Source organism: Oncorhynchus nerka, linkage group LG21, assembly GCF_034236695.1.
Source record: "Oncorhynchus nerka isolate Pitt River linkage group LG21, Oner_Uvic_2.0, whole genome shotgun sequence".
In the NCBI taxonomy this organism is placed as follows: domain Eukaryota; kingdom Metazoa; phylum Chordata; class Actinopteri; order Salmoniformes; family Salmonidae; genus Oncorhynchus; species Oncorhynchus nerka.
In genome coordinates, this window is record NC_088416.1 from 9,504,465 (window position 1) to 9,524,042 (window position 19,578).

Sequence of the window (19,578 nt, forward strand, 5' to 3'; positions counted from 1 at the left end):
TTGCTTCTGAAGGTAAGCGGGGTTGGTCCTGGTCAGTCCCTGGATGGGAGATTAGATGCTGCTGGAAGTGGTGTTGGAGGGCCAGTAGGAGGCACATTTTCCTCTGGTCTAAAAAAAGACCCCAATGTCCCAGGGTAGTGATTGGGGACAATTCAAAATAAGCAGTATTCCAATCTTCTTAATTACATAATTATCCCATAGTTTCCATGTGTTTGATGCCATTCCATTTGCTCTGTTCCAGCCATTATTATGAGCCATCCTCCACTGAGCAGCCTCCACTGAGTGACACCTACCATCCCTGGATTGAGGTACGTTTTCAAGCTATATACCTGGTTCGTCACTGCGGTGCTAACATTATGGGCGAACTGCGTTCCAACTTGAGAGAGAAGATACTGAACGTCAAGTCGAGTTTTGGCTAGATACTTTTGGCTACTGCCCTACAAAGGCAAAGTGCAATAACTACGCAAACAGTGAAACTGAGAAAAATGGCTTTAACGTTTTTTGTTGTTACTGTCAAGCCAAATATGTTGCAGGTAGATAAGTGATAATGCACTGACGTACAATGCCTCCGGAAAGTATTTACATTAGTATTCACACCCTTTGCTATGAGACTCGAAATTGAGCTCAGGTGCATCCTGTTTCCATGGATCATCCTTGAGATGTTTCTACAACTTGATTGGTTTCCACCTGTGGTAATTTCAATTGATTGGACAAGATTTGGAAAGGCACACACCTGTCTATATACGGTCCCACAGTTGATAGTGCATGTCAGAGCGAAAATCAAGCCATGAGGTCGAAGGAATTGTCCGTAGAGTGCCGGGACAGGATTGTGTCGAGGCACAGATCTGGGGAAGGGCAACCATTTCTGCAGCACCACCAATCAGGCTTTTATGGTAAAGTGGCCGGACGGAAGCCACTCCTCAATAAAAGGCACATGACAGCCCGCTTGGAGTTTGCCAAAAGGCACCTAAAGACTCTCAGACCATGAGAAACAAGATTAAGACTGAACTCCTTGGCCTCGAATACCAAGCGTCACGTCTGGAGGAAACCTGGCACCATCCCTACGGTGAAGCATGGTGGTGGCAGCATCATGCTGTGGGGATGTTTTTCAGCGGCAGGGACTGGGAGACTTGTCAGGATCGAGGCAAAGATGAACAGAGCAAAGTGCATAGAGATCCTTGTTGAAAACCTGCTCCAGATCACTCACGACCTCAGACTGGGGTGAAGGTACAAGTGGGACAAGTGTCTGAATGTCCTTGAATGGCCCAACCAGAGCCCGGACTTGAACCCGATCGAACATCTCTGGAGAGACCTGAAAATAGCTGTGCAGCAACGCTCCCCATCCAACCTGACAGAGCTTATGAGGATCTGCAGAGAAGAATGGGAGAAACTCCTCAAATACAGCTGTGCCAAGCTTGTAGCATAATTCCCAAGAAGACTCGAGGTTGTAATCGCTGCCAAAGGTGCATCAACAAAGCACTGTGTAAAGGGTCTTGAATACTTAAGTAAATGTAATATTTCATTAGATATATATATTTTATTTGCAAAAATGTCTAAAAACCTGGTTTTGCTTTGTCATTATGGGATATTGCGTGTATATTGATGAGGGAAAACGTTTATATTTTTTTAAATTTTAGAATAGGCTGTAACGTAACAAAATGTTGAGAAAGTCAAGGGGTCTGAATACTTTCCAAAGGCATTGTATTATCTTATGCATCAGCAATAGCTTCATAATATCAACTATGACGACTGATCTGACCTACAGTGAGCTCCAAAAGTATTAGGACAGTGACACAGTGTTGTTTTGGATCTGTACTCCAGCACTTTGGATTTGAAATGATACAATGCCTATGGGGTTAATGTGCAGTCTGGCAGCTTTCATTTGAGTGTATTTCTATCCATAGCAGGTGAACCGTTTTGAAATTACAACCATTTTTTTCAAAGTTCCACCATTTTAGGGGACCAAAATTATTGGGACAAATTCACTTAGATGTGTATTAAAGTAGTCAAAAGTTTAGTATCTGGTCCCCTATTCCCAGCACGCAACTATTACATCAAGCTTCAGACTCTACAAACTCGTTGGATGCATTTGCTGTTTAATAATTTGGTTGTGTTTCTGATGATTTTGTGCCCAATAGAAATGAATAGTAAATCATGTATTGGGTCATTTAGAGTCACTTTTATTGTAAATAACAATATATGTTTCTAAACACTTCTACGTTAATGTGGACGCTATGGATAGTTCTGAATAATGATTAGGTGAGAAAGTTAGATGAACAAATATCATACCCCCAAGACATACTAACTTATCACCATTACAATAATAGGGGAGGTAAGCGGTTTCTTTTGGGGGGGTGGTATGATATTCTGTGACATTACATTTACATTTAAGTCATTTAGCAGACGCTCTTATCCAGAGCGACTTACAAATTGGTGCTTTCACCTTATGACATCCAGTGGAACAGCCACTTTACAATAGTGCATCTAAGTCTTTTAAGGGGGGTGAGAAGGATGACTTTATCCTATCCTAGGTATTCCTTAAAGAGGTGGGGTTTCAGGTGTCTCCGGAAGGTGGTGAATGAACATTATTCATGGATTCATTCAGGATTATCCTTAATCATGGTAGCATCCACATTTACATTTACATTTACATTTAAGTCATTTAGCAGACGCTCTTATCCAGAGCGACTTACAAATTGGTGCTTTCACCTTATGACATCCAGTGGAACAGCCACTTTACAATAGTGCATCTAGGTCTTTTAAGGGGGGAGAAGGATTACTTTATCCTATCCTAGGTATTCCTTAAAGAGGTGGGGTTTCAGGTGTCTCCGGAAGGTGGTGATTGACTCCGCTGTCCTGGCGTCGTGAGGGAGTTTGTTCCACCATTGGGGGGCCAGAGCAGCGAACAGTTTTGACTGGGCTGAGCGGGAACTGTACTTCCTCAGTGGTAGGGAGGCGAGCAGGCCAGAGGTGGATGAACGCAGTGCCCTTGTTTGGGTGTAGGGCCTGATCAGAGCCTGGAGGTACTGAGGTGCCGTTCCCCTCACAGCTCCGCAGGCAAGCACCATGGTCTTGTAGCGGATGCGAGCTTCAACTGGAAGCCAGTGGAGAGAGCGGAGGAGCGGGGTGACGTGAGAGAACTTGGGAAGGTTGAACACCAGACGGGCTGCGGCGTTCTGGATGAGTTGTAGGGGTTTAATGGCACAGGCAGGGAGCCCAGCCAACAGCGAGTTGCAGTAATCCAGACGGGAGATGACAAGTGCCTGGATTAGGACCTGCGCCGCTTCCTGTGTGAGGCAGGGTCGTACTCTGCGGATGTTGTAGAGCATGAACCTACAGGAACGGGCCACCGCCTTGATGTTATTTGAGAACGACAGGGTGTTGTCCAGGATCACGCCAAGGTTCTTAGCGCTCTGGGACGAGGACACAATGGAGTTGTCAACCGTGATGGCGAGATCATGGAACAGGCAGTCCTTCCCCGGGAGGAAGAGTAGCTCCGTCTTGCCGAGGTTCAGCTTGAGGTGATGATCCGTCATCCACACTGATATGTCTGCCAGAGATGCGATTCGCCACCTGGTCGTCAGAAGGGGGAAAGGAGAAGATTAATTGTGTGTCGTCTGCATAGCAATGATAGGAGAGACCATGTGAGGTTATGACAGAGCCAAGTGACTTGGTGTATAGCGAGAATAGGAGAGGGCCTAGAACAGAGCCCTGGGGGACACCAGTGGTGAGAGCACGTGGTGAGGAGACGGATTCTCGCCACGCCACCTGGTAGGAGCGACCTGTCAGGTAGGACGCAATCCAAGCGTGGGCCGCGCCGGAGATGCCCAACTCGGAGAGGGTGGAGAGGAGGATCTGATGGTTCACAGTATCGAAGGCAGCCGATAGGTCTAGAAGGATGAGAGCAGAGGAGAGAGAGTTAGCTTTAGCAGTGCGGAGCGCCTCCGTGATACAGAGAAGAGCAGTCTCAGTTGAATGACTAGTCTTGAAACCTGACTGATTTGGATCAAGAAGGTCATTCTGAGAGAGATAGCGGGAGAGCTGGCCAAGGACGGCACGTTCAAGAGTTTTGGAGAGAAAAGAAAGAAGGGATACTGGTCTGTAGTTGTTGACATCGGAGGGATCGAGTGTAGGTTTTTTCAGAAGGGGTGCAACTCTCGCTCTCTTGAAGACAGGAGGGACGTAGCCAGCGGTCAGGGATGAGTTGATGAGCGAGGTGAGGTAAGGGAGAAGGTCACCGGAGATGGTCTGGAGAAGAGAGGAGGGGATAGGGTCAAACGGGCAGGTTGTTGGGCGGCCGGCCGTCACAAGACGCGAGATGTCATCTGGAGAGAGAGGGGAGAAAGAGGTCAGAGCACAGGGTAGGGCAGTGTGAGCAGAACCAGCGGTGTCGTTTGACTTAGCAAACGAGGATCGGATGTCGTCGACCTTCTTTTCAAAATGGTTGACGAAGTCATCTGCAGAGAGGGAGGAGGGGGGGGGAGGGGGAGGAGGATTCAAGAGGGAGGAGAAGGTGGCAAAGAGCTTCCTAGGGTTAGAGGCAGATGCTTGGAATTTAGAGTGGTAGAAAGTGGCTTTAGCAGCAGAAGTGTTTAGAACAGCAAGTTCTTAGTCTCACTTCAGAATTAGATGTTCATCTTCTCAAATGTCAAATTTTGAAGTTGTTCCAAATGTCATAGTAGGTTAAGCGTAGACATGAATTCTGAATTTTTACAGTTAGGGTTAAGGTTAGGCATTAGCTCTGAATTGTTTAAGGTAAGAGTTAAGGTTGGGCATTAGCTCTGAATTGTTTAAGGTAAGGGTTAAGGTAAGGGTTAAGGTTAGGCATTAGCTCTGAATTATTTAAGGTAAGGGTTAAGGTTTGGGATAGACTTCAAATGCAAATCTCAAAAACAACTTTGCTGGATTTGAACATGCAACCATTGGCACCAGAAGCAGAAAATGTTACCTAAGAATTTGCCACTGGTGCCAAAAATTGCATTTTGGAATCCATCTAAATTGTTTTTGAGATTTTTGTTAATGCAACCATTGGCACCAGAGGCAGTTGCTTACGCCCATCTGCCATCCCAATTCACAACACCCTAGCAAAACCGAAACCGACTTGAAGGTAACAGCGTTCACTGTTGCCCGTAGTGGTCGGTTTCCACGTCACCTCCCGACGTCCTCAGACATGGGTTGATGTCGAATACTGACTTGTAATCACAGGTGACCTGGCTGGTTTAGAAACATTATATTCTCTTGTAAGCATCCATCCACATGGGGGTGGTGTGATCTGTTTACGGGCTCACCACTGACTGATAGAAACAGAAGAAGACAATACGGACGTAAAACTGGGAGAGGGTTTGTTTTGTCACCATTTTTCTTCGTGGACGAAGCCATACCACAGACAGAAGGGGTTAATGTCCAGTATATTTGGCCATACTTGCTTAATACCCACCTTGCAGTCGACTGAAAATGTCTACATTACAGATGTTGCAAGTGTTCTTAAATGAGCGTTTAACAGCGGCTGCTGTGGAGATTTTCGGGGCATTTGAGAAAACGGTAGTCGAGTACCAGGAGGAGAATGATAATCTACGGAGACTGCTGCAGATAAACACCGGACATAAACCTATTTAGAAAAGGTTCGCATGTAGATCTACAAATATCTAGCTGCACTTATTCTTGATGAATAGATACGTTGTTTAGGCTAACCGTGATAAACCATTCAATATATATAACAATTTACCGTGCATAAATGAAAAAGTTTCACAAAAATCCTAATGAAATAGAATATAGGTATGCGCACTCAGGCATGTTTATCTATGTATACACAGTACCAGTCAAAAGTTTGAACACACCTACTCATTCAAGGGGTTTCTTTATTTTACTATATTCTACATTGTAGAATAATAGTGAAGACATCAAAATGATGAAATAACACATGGAATCATGTAGTAACCAAAAAAGTGTTAAACAAATCAACATTTATTTTATATTTGAGATTCTTCAAAGTTGCCACCCTTTGCTTTGATGACAGCTTTGCACACTCTAGGCATTCTCTCAACCAGCTTCACCTGGAATGCTTTTCCAACAGTCACGAAGGAGTTCCCACATGCTGAGCACTTGTTGGCTGCTTTTCCTTTAATCTGCGGTCCAACTCATCCCAAACCATCTCAATTGGGTTGAGGTCGGGTGATTGTGGAGGGCAGGTAATCTGATGCAGCACTCCATCACTCTCCTTCTTGGTCAAATTGCCCTTACACAGCCTGGAGGGGTGTTGGGTTATTGTCCTGCTGAAAAACAAATGATAGTCCCACTAAGCGCAAACCAGATGGCATGGCATATCGCCGTAGAATGCTGTGGTAGCCATGCTGGTTAAGTGTGCCCTGAATTCTAAATAAATCCCACACATGCAGAGATCATCCGTTCACCTACTATGCGTCTCACAAAGACACGGCGGTTGGAACCAAAAGTCTCAAATTTGGACTCATAAGACCAAAGGACAGATTTCCACCGGTTTAATGTCCATTGCTCATGTTTCTTGGCTAAAGCAAGTCTCTTCTTCTTACTGATATCCTTTAGTGGTTTCTTTGAAGCAATTTGACCATGAAGGCCTGATTCACGCAGTCTGCTCTGAACAGTTGACGTTAAGATATGTCTGTTACTTGAACTCTGAAGCATTTATTTGGGCTGTAATTTCTGAGGCTGGTAACTCTAATGAACTGATCCTCTGCAGCAGAGGTAACTCTGGGTCTTCTTTTCCTGTGGCGTTCCTCACGAGAGCCAGTTTCATCATGGCACTTGAAGAAACTTTCAAAGTTCTTGAAATGTTCCATATTGACTGACCTTCATGTCATAAAGTAATGATGGACTGTCGTTTCTCTTTGCTTATTTGAGCTGTTGCCATAATATGGACTTGGTCTTTTACCAAATAGGGTTATATTCTGGATACCACCCCTACCTTGTCACAAACACATTAAGAAGGAAAGAAATTCCACAATTAACTTTTAACAAGGCACATCTAATTGAAATGCATTCCAAGTGACTACCTCATGAAGCTGGTTGAGAGAATGCCAAGAGTGTGCAAAGCTGTCAAGGCTTATATATTTTGATTTGTTTAATACTTTTTTTTGGTAACATGATTCAATAAGTGTTATTTTATAGTTTTGATGTCTTCACTATTATTCTACAATGTAGAAAATAGTAAAAATAAAAACCCTGGAATGAGGTGTGTAAACTTTTGACTGGTACTGTATATACATAGAGATGAAGTGTCATTTTTATTTATGTGGTACAGATCATCTCTGCTCCTCTTCACCTTCCCTCCAGAGTCCCTTCAGTTATCTCGTTGTCACTGAAGAGGAGGTTCCCCCTGAGCAGCAGCACTGTGAGCAGGAGAGGAGAACCAGTCTGCAGCAGGAGGACCGAGAACCCAAACAGATTAAAGAGGAACAGGAGGAACTCTGGACCTGTCAGGAGGAAGAGCAGCTTCAATGGCAGGAGGCTGATAGTGTGTTCAAATTCCCTCTTTGTGTGAAAAGTAAATGTGATCCGGAAAACCCACTTCAGTCCTTTACTCTTCCCCAAACCCAGACGGTGGAGAACAGAGAGAGTGCCTTTAAACCAGTGGATCTCCCACATTTTGTCACTTTTACCCACCTAAAGGGTCTCGACATTCCCTGTGACCCCCCCAGATAATCAAAACGATTCCTACAGCCACAGCTCAGCTGTAAGCAGTGACCCAGTAGGACTTAGGCTGCTGTCACCATTCCATCCCAGTCCACCATTGAATCCCAACCTATCAATGGGGGAACACTGTTGCAAACCCGGCACCATGTCTAGAAAAGCTCTCCGCTGCTGTGACTGTGGTGAAACGTTTGCTCTGAAAGCTGACCTGCAGGAGCATGTGACTCTCGCCAAGAAGATACCCAGCGAATGCCACCTCTGCCAAAAACTCTACAACTCCACCTGTAAATTGAAGGCCCATGTCAGACTCTGTCACGTGGAGAGACCCTGCACCTGCCCCTTTTGTGGAAAGACCTTCAAACTCAAAGGACATCTGTCCAGACATATGAGGATTCACACAGGAGAGAAACCATTTGGCTGTGGTGATTGTGGGAAAAGCATCATTCAGAAGGGGGACCTAATGAGGCACATACTGACTCACACAGGAGAGAAACCATTTAGCTGTGGGAAAAGCTTCAATCGGAAGGGGAACCTAACTGAACATATACGGACTTGCACATACTGACTTACACAGGAAAGAAAGTTTACAAAGAAACAAATTAATTAATTAGGACGAAGGCATCTTGTCAGATGGAAAACACTCTTTAGAAAAGCAACTCGATCATTCATTCTGTGGGTTTCAGATAGATGTCATGAATTTATTTTTGCTAAACGTTCTATGTAAATAAAGTTTGATTTGATCCAACAGTAGCGTAAACTCATGGTCTGCTGTTCAAAGTCTCTAGAAAACACTTTGTTAATTTGTTTTAGAACGTCTCCAGAATAATCCAAGAAACTGTCCTTGCACTCGTCAGAATTTTTCAATCTATAGATTCAATCTATGGGCAGATGTGTTTCCCCTGATGGTTATGAGTAGGATTTGTGGAGCCAGTGGAGGGTTAACTGATCCTAGACCTGTATGTCTACGGGCAATGTCTGGACCTTTATGGCACAGGACTGTGGACATACCCCCATTTGTCAGTTCCTCTTCAACCACTAAAATCACCAAACATAGCACAAGTCTACGCTAAATTGTGTTTAGATGTTTGTAAAAGAAAGGAAGGGAGAACAGAACATGTGTTTTTGTCTCTGCACATTGAGGATTCAGCATGGTGGAACATTATCCTGTAGCCCAGGGAAAAACCTCTCAAACCTATCCCCATATATGACTGTCTGGCAAGCAAGACTACTGAAGACATTCTGGGCTCCTGAGTGGCGCAGCGGTCTAAGACACTGTATTTCAGTGCATGAGGCATCACTACAGTCCCTGGGTCGAATTCAGACTATCACATCCAGCTATGATTGGGAGTCCCATAGGGCGTCGCACAATTTGCCCAGCGTAGTCTGGTTTTGGCTGGGGTATGTAGTCATTGTACATTAGAATGTTAACCTTTTAACTAGGCAAGTCAGTTAACATTCTATATATTTTTTAAAGCATTATCCCCCTCTTGCCATTTATTGACTGTAAATCTAAGCAAAGTAACAGACCATAACTATAATTCAATCTGTTCCGATTAAGCGGACATATGCAGCATTGACCATGAATGCAGTCTCCGCAGATCTTCTGCGCTATGAATTGAATCTAGCCCCAAGGTAGGTATTTGGAAAGGAAAGCAGATTTTTTTTAACTTGCTATGGGAGGGCAGCAGGCCACCATTTTAAATAGGTCAGGAGTTGGAAGTGTTAATAACAAAAGAACAAAATGGCAAAAGAAAATCTATTTTATTTTCTCGAAATAAAAAGCATTGAAATATTGACAAAACACATTAGCCGTTCACACAAAGTCACACAACCTCAAGGAATTATTACGTATTTAAACAAGCTGCCGTAATTTGAACTCCACAACGTCAAAATGCCAACCTCATTTAATCGAGAATAGACATTAATTAGAAGGGGGTTTCCCTTCATTTTAAAATAAAATGACAGAACTTCACAAAAATAGGGGAAGAGTCCACACCTTTCAGTACTAGTGATTCCCAGACATGCTCCATTGGGCGTGATAGTTCTGTAACTTGCGTGATATTGTCATTTACTACAGTGTAATTTCTACACCAGCTAGACGGGAATGTTTGTAGATGGTTTGAGCAGTTCCATAAAATACAGAAATGTACCAACGCGTGTTCATGGAAGCACTGAACACGCTCTCGTCACTTCATATCCCCTGATAACTATTGAGAAGATCTTCAAGAAATGCAGGCAAAACATCATTCAAACAAGAAAAAAAAAAAGGTCTACAAGTGTAGTACCGATGGAAGTTCAAAGGTCACATCTTGGAATTTAAATAAACCATTACATCTACAACCATTAACCTTCATTCTCTAAAACAAGATCTGCTTCAAATCTATAAATAAAGGTCACCTCTCATCTACCGTACTTCAAAATATTCTCTACAGTACAAAATAAACATCCAGTGGGTTCACTTCATTGCAATAAATGGTGTGAGACTCCCCTTTCGGTAATACTATACACTAACAATACACAAAACACTACAGTGAGGAGATGTTTAAAAACAAGAGATAAAGTCCAGCTTTGACCGAAGCCTTGTGCGTGTCGCTTTGGGATCTTGGAGTAGAAGTGGCAGAGCCCTCAAATCGGAATGTACCAAACTGTCTTAGAAAATGGCAGCCACTTTGGCTACACATGGAAAAACGGCTTGAAAAAGACACGGGAGAATCTAGCTACCATTTATATAAAAAAGGGCCCTTGCTTGCTGTGCCTACGGTGGAAAAGGGTTTGATTTCCAGATACATATAGTATCTACTAGCCCTGGCCTCACAGCAGTGTGGTTGTATCAACAGTCGAGTCCATCCCTATGGTATATGAAGGAGTGTGTCTCGGCGTTCACTTCATCCCAACCACCCGTTTCTGTCCATCCAGGATCGTTGCCCCACACAGTGGACTCTCTTCCTTAAGGCTCAAAGTTCAACCACAATGACAAAATCTGTGTTTCTGCTAAATAGATGACACTCCTGTTAGAAAATCAACTTCAGTGAGGCTTAATGCAAGTTCCCATTTGAACACAAGTACCCTAATAGTAAAGCCAGTGTTTGACTCATGTCAGATCAGGTTTCAAACTGAAGGTACATGGCGCAATAAATCCATTTTCAAACGCTCTATGAATCCATATTATAGGCTTGATGGACATACTCATTTACTATATTCACAATCCACTGAGGTAATGCAAATTGTTTTCTTCACATGCAGTACCTTTCCACCCAGAAACACACAAATACATATACACATCCACAAGGTTAACTCTGTACCACCCATCCTTCAAATATAGTTCATGACTAACCCCAATATTAACCAGCAAAACCCATGACTGGTCCCAAATCGGTTTGTGTCGTCTTGGCAATCTGTTGGTGCTGACCATCTGCCCAACGCCCATGGTCTTCATCACACCAAACTACCATAGGAGTTGGGCAGATGGTCAGCACAAACAGATCAGGCTAGGACCCAGCAGCCTCACAGAAGAACCGGTTATATCCCCAGAGAAATCTACTCAGAGACTCTGTGTTTCCTTACACTCTGACCCTCTTCAATTACCTATTCATTTCTCCATTACCTCATTTCAATGTCATGACCACTCCCACCCCCATTATGTCATCATCCGTAACCACAGAAACGAGCCCAAACATGAGAAAAACCACCCAGGATATGGGGCCAAGTCTTCAGAACAAAAACGTGAGTGCTTCTGAAAAAAAGACAAACCAATATTTCCGGTGGCCTTCATCGGAGTCAGCAGTAGCATGCAACAGAAACAGTCCCTCATTTCATTAGCACCCAGGTGTATTTCACAAAGTTGTATCACAAAATAGATCCTGCTTAGTGAAATACCACCCTGAAATGGTGGAATTCATCATAGAGTCGATAAATAACCTTACTCTAACAGATACGGCCAACCAGTGTTTTACCTCAGCTGGTGGAAGGCCTCTGGTTTGACAGAGAAACGCAGGAACTTGGCCCATAGAAATAGTATCCCTAGAAAGGATAAAGGCCCTCGGCAATTGGAATGGGGATCCTGTGACTGTTCTAGGGATTCTATTTCTATGATTTGCTGCTCTAGAGTAAATCAAACCGTTTTGAAGCACAAAGCTAAGCAGGCATTGAGTGATCATTATAGGATACTGGTCTAGTCAAGTGCAGTTTGTCATCAGTAATTCAGACCAATAATCATAAACCAAGTCAGTAGTTCAACATCTTCAGTGTGAACTGAACCACCTAGGACCCCCCCACCCACCACATCAAAACATATTGCGTGTGTGTGAGGCTACCTGGGGCGGCAGGTAGCCTAGTGGTTAGAGCATTGGACTAGTAACCGAAAGGTTGCAAGATCGAATCCCTGAGCTGACAAGGTAAAAATCTGTCGTTCTGCCCCTGAACAAGGCAGTTAACCCAGTGGTCCTAAATAAGAATTAGTTCTTAACTTACTTGCCTAGTTAAATAAATGTTAAAATCCAGTAGTTTTAGCTTCAGTAAAATTGACAATGGCTAACAAGTAGTCACTATTCTACCCAAATAGCTGGCCCAGAAGCTTCAGTCAACCAGTCTAATCAAGGCAGTAGCCCTCTGGGACTGCTGGTATGTAACCTAACATAGTTTTAGCATGAGAGAGAGAGGTGTAAAATTACAGTGCGAGTCAGTCTGTGATTGATATAACCGTGGTGTCAAGTGTCCTTTGCCCCCCAATCGAAAGGTATCATGTTTGAAAATACAGTGGTGTTAGTTCAGTGTATCAAACAGTAGTGTTGTATTTGTAGTGATGAATGGCAAGGAAAGGTAAAAGAGGTGGTTACAACAGTGTGTGCAACCATTAATGGTGAGACACACGTCTCTACATCCCTCAGTGGTGTGTCTCCAGCTCCACCACTGTCCACTCACCCTGGGGGGACTGGCCAGGGGCCTCCGGGGAGAAGCTGCTGACCGACGTGACCGTGGCTGAGGGAGGGGTAAGGGGGGGCAGCAGTTTGGGCCACAAGCTGGCCTCCAGGGGGCTCAAGGTGCCTCCGGGCAGCAGGAGCAGGGAGGAGCAGCCATCGCCCGTCAGCAGCAGGGTCTGGTTGATCAGCTGCTGGACAATGTCAACTTTCTTCCCCCAGTCCAGGTCCAGGGGAGGAGGGCATTCTGGGGAGGCGTCCCGGGACTCTTCCTGCTCGGGGGAGTCTGGAGAGGGACTGAGAGTGGAGGTGGATTTGCTATCAGCTCCGTCCTCATCCAACACCTCTCGACGGTCACTGTTACTGTCAACCTCGTTCTCCAGCGGGGCTTCTTCTTCGCATTGTTCGAGCTGGACGTTAACCTCAATTTGCTTCCCCTCTTCATCACTCTCCAGGGCTTCATAAATGGTATGGAGACCAGAGGAAGGCGAAAGCAGCACTGTTGCCTGACCTTTCTGGGGCTGTTGTTGCGGTGACGTCTGCTGTGCCTGCTCCTCCAGCTCCTGCTGCCACCGCATGATCTGCTGCCTCTGCTCCACCTCCTCCCTCCTCAGCTTCTCCTCCTGCTGCGCCGCCTCTTTTGTCTTCATCTCCTTCTTCATCGCCTCTTCTTCTTTGGGTTTTCCCTGCTGTTCTCTGCGTTGCTGCAGTTCTAGTAGTTGTTGCTGGTGCTGTTCCAGTCTGCGGAGCTGGGGGCTGGCCTGCAGGCGAGGGCTCCGGGGGGGCAGGTCAGCACAGGTCAGCCTGGGTGGGGTCAAGAGGTCACAGTGGGGGTTGGGGTGGTGGTCGCGGCGGCAGTGTGGCTGGGGGAGCACGTTGAGCCCTGGGGGGGAAAAAGTGGAGATCACACCCAGTGGGAAGCGTGCGTTAGAGAGACAGACAAATGAGAGGGAGCAGTGCAGTGTGGGTGAGAGCAGAGAACAGAGACTGTGGGTATTGTAGTCTACCAAGGAGACGTTAGTGAGAGGAGTTTAAGACTGAGTGATGTAGTGTTCTGGTGATCTACACATTAAATATCTAGCGTCGAGAGATTGTAATTTGCGTGTTTGTGGCTTGAAAAGTGATGTATTGTGTGTCATCACAGGCAACTTACAACTATTATAGTGTACGGGTAACTGCCAAAATAAAAGGAAATGCCAATGTCTAAATAGGGTGTTGGGGCACCACGAGCCAGAACAGCTTCAATGCACCTTGGCATAGATTCTACAAGTGTCTGGAACTCTATGGGAGGAATGCGACACCATTCTTCCATGAGAAATTACATTTTCGGTGAAGGCAGTGGAAAATCACAGGCGCTGCCCCAGAAATCGCCCATATGGTGTTCCAACAGGGTTGAGATCTTGGTGACTGAGACGGCCATGGCATATGGTTGACATTTTCATGCTCATCAAACCATTCAGTGACAACTCGTGCCCTATGGGGGCATAGCCATGGTAGCCAAAATAATGGCCAACTCATTATTTATACATGGCCTAAGCATGGTGGGATGTTAAATTGTTTAATTAACTCCGGAACCACACCTGTGTGTAAGCACCTGCTTTAATATACTTCGCAATCCTCATTCACTCAAGTGTTTCCATTATTTTGGCAGTTTTTCATACATTTCTGGCACCGGGGCTGTTTGAATGCTAAATTGACAATTGTAGCCGGGCCTAATGGTTTAGGATAGCCTACGTGTGTCAACATATGACTACTGAACCCAGGAACTACCTCCTCACTCACATGATATCGCGGGCAAAGTGTGCAACATTGACAGCCTGAAAAGCAAAGCGTGTTAAAAAGAGAAGTGGGGACAGCAGGGAGAGGTGGGGACAGGGGTGAAGTGAAGCTCTGGGAGAACAGGAGACATGGCGACAGCAGGGAGAGGTGGGAGGAGCGGGAGAGGTGGGAGGAGCGGGAGAGGAGCGGGAAAGGTGGGAGGAGCAGGGGAGGTGGGAGGAGCGGGAGAGGTGGGAGGAGCAGGAGAGGTGGGAGGAGCAGGAGAGGTGGGAGAGGTGGGGACAGGGGTGAAGTGAAACTCCGGGAGAACAGGAGACATGATGACAGCAGGGAGAGGTGGGAGGAGCGGGAGAGGTGGGGACAGGGGTGAAGCGAAGCTCCGGGAGAACAGGAGACATGACGACAGCAGGGAGAGGTGGGAGGAGCGGGAGGGAGCGGGGAAAGGTGGGAGGAGCGGGAAAGGTGGGAGGAGCAGGGGAGGTGGGAGGAGCGGGAAAGGTGGGAGGAGCGGGAGAGGTGGGAGGAGCAGGAGAGGAGCGGGAGAGGTGGGAGGAGCGGGAGAGGTGGGAGGAGCGGGAGAGGTGGGAGGAGCGGGAGAGGTGGGAGGAGCGGGAAAGGTGGGAGGAGCGGGAAAGGTGGGAGGAGCGGGAGCGGGAAAGGTGGGAGGAGCGGGAAAGGTGGGAGGAGCGGGAGAGGTGGAGGAGCGGGAAAGGTGGGAGGAGCGGGAGAGGTGGGAGGAGCGGGAGAGGTGGGAGGAGCGGGAAAGGTGGGAGGAGCGGGAGAGGTGGGAGAGGTGGGAGGAGCGGGAGAGGTGGGAAGAGCGGGAAAGGTGGGAGGAGCGGGAGAGGTGGGAGGAGCGGGAGAGGTGGGAGGAGCGGGAAAGGTGGGAGGAGCGGGAGAGGTGGGAGGAGCGGGAGGAGCAGGGGAGGTGGGAGGAGCGGGCCACTGGCTGGGGAAGCAGAGAGCAAATTTCGCAAACCATTTTCATGAACCTTTTCAAAATGTGACTTCCCAAAACAAAATATGCCGCTAAATTTATTTTTTGGTGTGCAATAAAGCAGCCCAACTTCCCGTATATGCAGTAACTACCAACGATAGTCTTGTGAAATTAAAAGAAACGCTTGTGAGCAACCAACAGTTTCCTTCAGTCCCCGTCGGGAGCTGGTGAGTAAGTGAAACATGCAAGACAAGACCGTTCACCATGCATCAGTATATAGACAGCAGCACCACCTCATGTGAACTGGACTGCGTCTGAAATGCCACCATGTCGCCTATATAATAGTACACTACTTGTGACCAGGGCATTATTTAGGGAACAGGGTGCCATTTCGGACCATGCCCTCAAACCAAACCAAAGCCAATGAGTGTCAGTCAGTGACATGCAAACAAGGCGTCCCAAAGGTAAAGTAGTTTAACAGTGCAGTTAAAAATGGTGCGCGGTGGACATGCACTTGCAGATATAACAGAGAGACCTCAAACAATGTAGAGGACAGGCAGAACGGAAACATAAAAAAGGCAAAACACACATTACTAGAGGAAAATAAACACTGGTGGGATGCTCTTCTGGTTCGGATGATGGCGAACCTTCTCGACGTCGTTTCTCAGTTCGTTTGGCGATGGAGGAATCCAGCGGGGCAAGGAAGGGTCACTCCACCAGGTCTTACATATGGGGGGGGGGGTCACAGTGCGGAAGAGGAGCAGCTGAGAGGGGGTGGGAGTTTGATAGACCATACTCCATAATGTCTCCGTTGAGCCCTATTCTGGGATGGTGAGAGTAGAGGAGTGTATGTTTATAGGTATGTAGGTATGAATGCTTCCTTGCTGGGAGACTTTTGAATCCACATGGCCCCACAGGTATGTCATGGTCTCCCCCACATAAGGTTGACACAACCTCGACTCGCATGTTATAGGGCTTAACATATGCGATACAATATGTGCCATCCAACTCCCCAATCCCCACTTGAATAAAACTGTCCGGGAGAGAGGAGTCACGTTAAATATCTCATCTTTATTTAAAGCTTAGTAATGGTAAATACTCCAAAAAGGACAAATGTAAGAAAGAGGGGGGGAGGGGCAGTCAAACCTTAATGTGCAGAAGGAAAGGGGGAGTGCTTAGGGAAGGTGGAGGACAGATGTCTGTTTCTTCGTGATGGAAAACCGGCAAGACAATACAATCAACATTCATCAGCATTTTCTTGTTCAGTAAAAAGTAAACCGGTTAAATACACAAAGTTGAACATTTCATTCCACATTTGCTTTTGTTATGTTATGTTTCTTCTTGGTTTTTCTTAAGAGCTGCGTCACAACAGCCCAGTCAATGCAAATCAAACCATGCCAGTTCATGTTTCAGATCTGTTCATTAAAAAGAAAAGAAAAACACATTCTAATAGTAATAGTTGTAGCTATTGCACATACAGGAGTTTTAAGCCATATACTCATAAGGTAATATCATACGAGGGAAGTGGCACTGCTGTATTTAAAGTCTTTATTTCTTCCCTTACCTATTTTTGCTAGTTTTTTTAAAATGAACATTTTGATCATATCCACCCCAGTTGGGAGGTTGGGGACAAAACGATGATGACTAAAACAGCAGAGGGCTTTGGGGAGGGGTGGGTAAAAGGTGTGTTACCGGGTATGTAGGGAAGTAGGGGGGGGACTATACGTTACCTGTGAGAGAGTTCTCAGTGTTTTCACAGACAGTGGAGTAGTAGGGCGGTTGGGTGACACGGGGGCCCTCCCCGGGCTGCTGGGGGGCCACGAACAGCGCTGGGTCCAGGGGTTTCAGATCCCCCGTGTCCCCTAGCTCTGTCTCAAGCGTCCCACACAACATGTACTGCTGCTCCTCTGGGTTGGAGACTAGAAGGGAGTCTGCCGAGGCAGCCTGTTGCTGGGGCGGTGGCAGGGTCAGCTCCTGGATGAGTGACGGGTCCTTGGCCTCCTCAGGCAGCTCCTCCAGGGAGAAGATGCCGGGGCTCTTGGCGCAGCTCTCAGCAGTGGAGTGGTTACTGGAGTTGGACGCCGTCATGTCATAGGCGTAGGATGCCGTCGAGTTGGCAGACTGGGGGGTGTCGCCGCCCTCTTCTGCGCCTCCACTGGTCTCCTCCCCTTCCTCCAGGGCAGACAGGCAGCGCTGGGCGCCGGGCTTGTGGTCGAAGGTGGCGTTGTGGATGCCCTGGCCCAGCTCATCCAGCTGGGCCTCGCCCTCCGTGTCGCTGGCCTCATCCTCCGTGGTGGAGGAGGACGAGGGGTTGGACGTGGGTGCTGTGGCGGGGTCCCCTGGGACCTCGTTGGCTGGCAGGGTCTCTGCCACCTCCCCGTCCTCTCTCTCCAGGTGGATGCCCAGGTCCTGGTCCTCCAATTCAGGCTGGAGGGAGCGCACAGGGGCCAGGGCGGCAGGCAGGGTGTGGAGCTTCCCCCTCAGAGCGGGACTCCACCCCGGAGCTGCTGTTGTAGTCACAGAGCTCCTCTGGGGTGCTGGTGCTGGTCTCGCTGTTGCTGTGGACAGCTAGCTCCGTAGCGCTTAGGGTGCTGGAGTGTGACATGCCGCGGCCGGAGGCAGCTATGGGGGACAGGGAGTGCAATGGGGCTAGGGTCTCTTTCTCAAGTGGAGATGCAGGGGCAGGCTGGTGTGAGGGCTCATGCAGGGCTGGAACAAATGGTGTGGCAGCCAGCTGCAGCCAGGGTTGAGTGGAGTACTGGGTGGGTGTCTCCATATCAGCCTGCCAGGGGTCTGAGGGGCTGGTAGGGGTCTGCAGGGGGGAGGCTGAGGCAGCCTGGGGGTGCGGCTGGGCCCAGGGGTCACAAAAGGAGTTGGGGTTGGGTTGGTCCCACTGGGCGGCCAGGGCAGGCAGGGCTTGGTTCAGGTTGTCCAGTCTCTCATCCTCTGCAAAGTCATCCTCGTCTGCATTCCCGTAGCTCTCCAGCCCACTCTCAGTCACCCCTTCACTGGCCATCTCCACATCGTCATCCTCATCCTCGTCACGCCTCGCTCTTCTCGGGTCATCCGCCCGTTCCGAACCCACCTCCATGTCGCACACCCGGTCTCCGTCTTCATCGTAGTCATCAAAATCATTGGTCGGGATGTCGGGCACCTTCTCGAAGTCAGGCGAGCCGGCCGAGGCAGACATGCCCTCCATGTCGATGGCACCCTTCAGACTGGCGTCTCCTAGGTCATCCATACTCTCTGTGCCCTCCAAGACGCCCGGGGCGCTCAGCTCCGACGCCCCCTGCTGGCTGCAGCTCACCTCAGAGTCCAGCTCCGATAGCAGGGCGCCGCCTGCACGCCACCCTGAACCCGCAGGGCCGGCTGAGCCCGGCCTGGACTCTTCCGTGGGCTGGGAGCCGCTCATTTCTGACACAGACACCCGCTGGCTGCCCTCCCTCTCCTCGTCCTCTTCTTCTTCATCCATGTTGAGCTGGGCTTTCTCTGAGGAATCCAGAGGGCTGGGTGTAGCCCTAGCCACTGCGGCGGGGATGTCCTGGTGTAAGGTCTGGTCTGGTGCTGGCTGTGGCGGGGCTGCTGGGACAGCCTCTGGTCGTTCAGACCTCTCCTCCTGGGCAACAGTGACTAGTGAATCCTGTGGTGGAGCAGGAGCCAGCCTGAGTGGGCTCTGTGGTGGAGAAGTAGTATCCCGAGGAGTTGGGACTGAAACCTCTTCTCTGGACTCTAGGGCCACTGCTGGCAAAGATGCAGACACTGGTCCTGGGACTTCTGAAGCTGCCACTTCTGGCTCTGCTGTGGCTGTCATGGCGACTGTTGCCACGGCAGCTGCTGCTGTGGCAGCCACTGCTGCTGCTGTGGCAGCCACTGCTGCTGCAGACTTGGGAGCTCCAGGTCTAGCAGTGAAGGGCAGGACAGACTGGGTTGGTTTAGAGGCTCGTTTGACCGACTGGGGGGCGGTGCTGCCCACGGGCTTGTTGCTGGGGGAGGCCTTACCCTGGGGCTGTCGTGTGGCAGGGGGCCGTGTGGTGGGAGGGGCTTTACGTGTGGGCAGGGGCTTGGGGTCCTGTGATGTAGGGCGGGCTGGCTTGGTGTCTGCCGCCTTGGTGGGATGGGGCCTTTTGGAGGCGGGCTCGGGTCTGGAGGCTGCAGTCGCTTTAGGGGGGTCAGGTTTGGTCATTTTGGTAGTGGTGGATGTTACCGGCTTTCTGGCTGCGGTAGTGGTTGCTGGTCTGCTGACATCTGTAACAGAGACCAAATCATTTAAAACATGCTTAT

The 19,578-nt window shown here is 48.2% G+C and overlaps 1 protein-coding gene and 1 pseudogene across 1 annotated transcript; one reads left to right on the forward strand and one right to left on the reverse strand.

Moving 5' to 3' along the window:
- The first annotated feature begins 5,323 nt into the window (after positions 1-5,323).
- LOC115103816 (zinc finger protein 467-like) lies at positions 5,324-8,410 on the forward strand. The gene is given in 4 exon segments (XM_065006139.1): positions 5,324-5,592; positions 5,594-5,629; positions 7,309-7,665; positions 7,667-8,410. Coding segments are annotated over 4 exon segments (1,095 nt in total). The 5' UTR covers positions 5,324-5,454; the 3' UTR covers positions 8,231-8,410.
- A 7,938-nt stretch (positions 8,411-16,348) lies between these two features.
- Positions 16,349-19,578, reverse strand: part of LOC115103817 (mucin-2-like) — a 40,082-nt pseudogene continuing 36,852 nt past the window's right edge.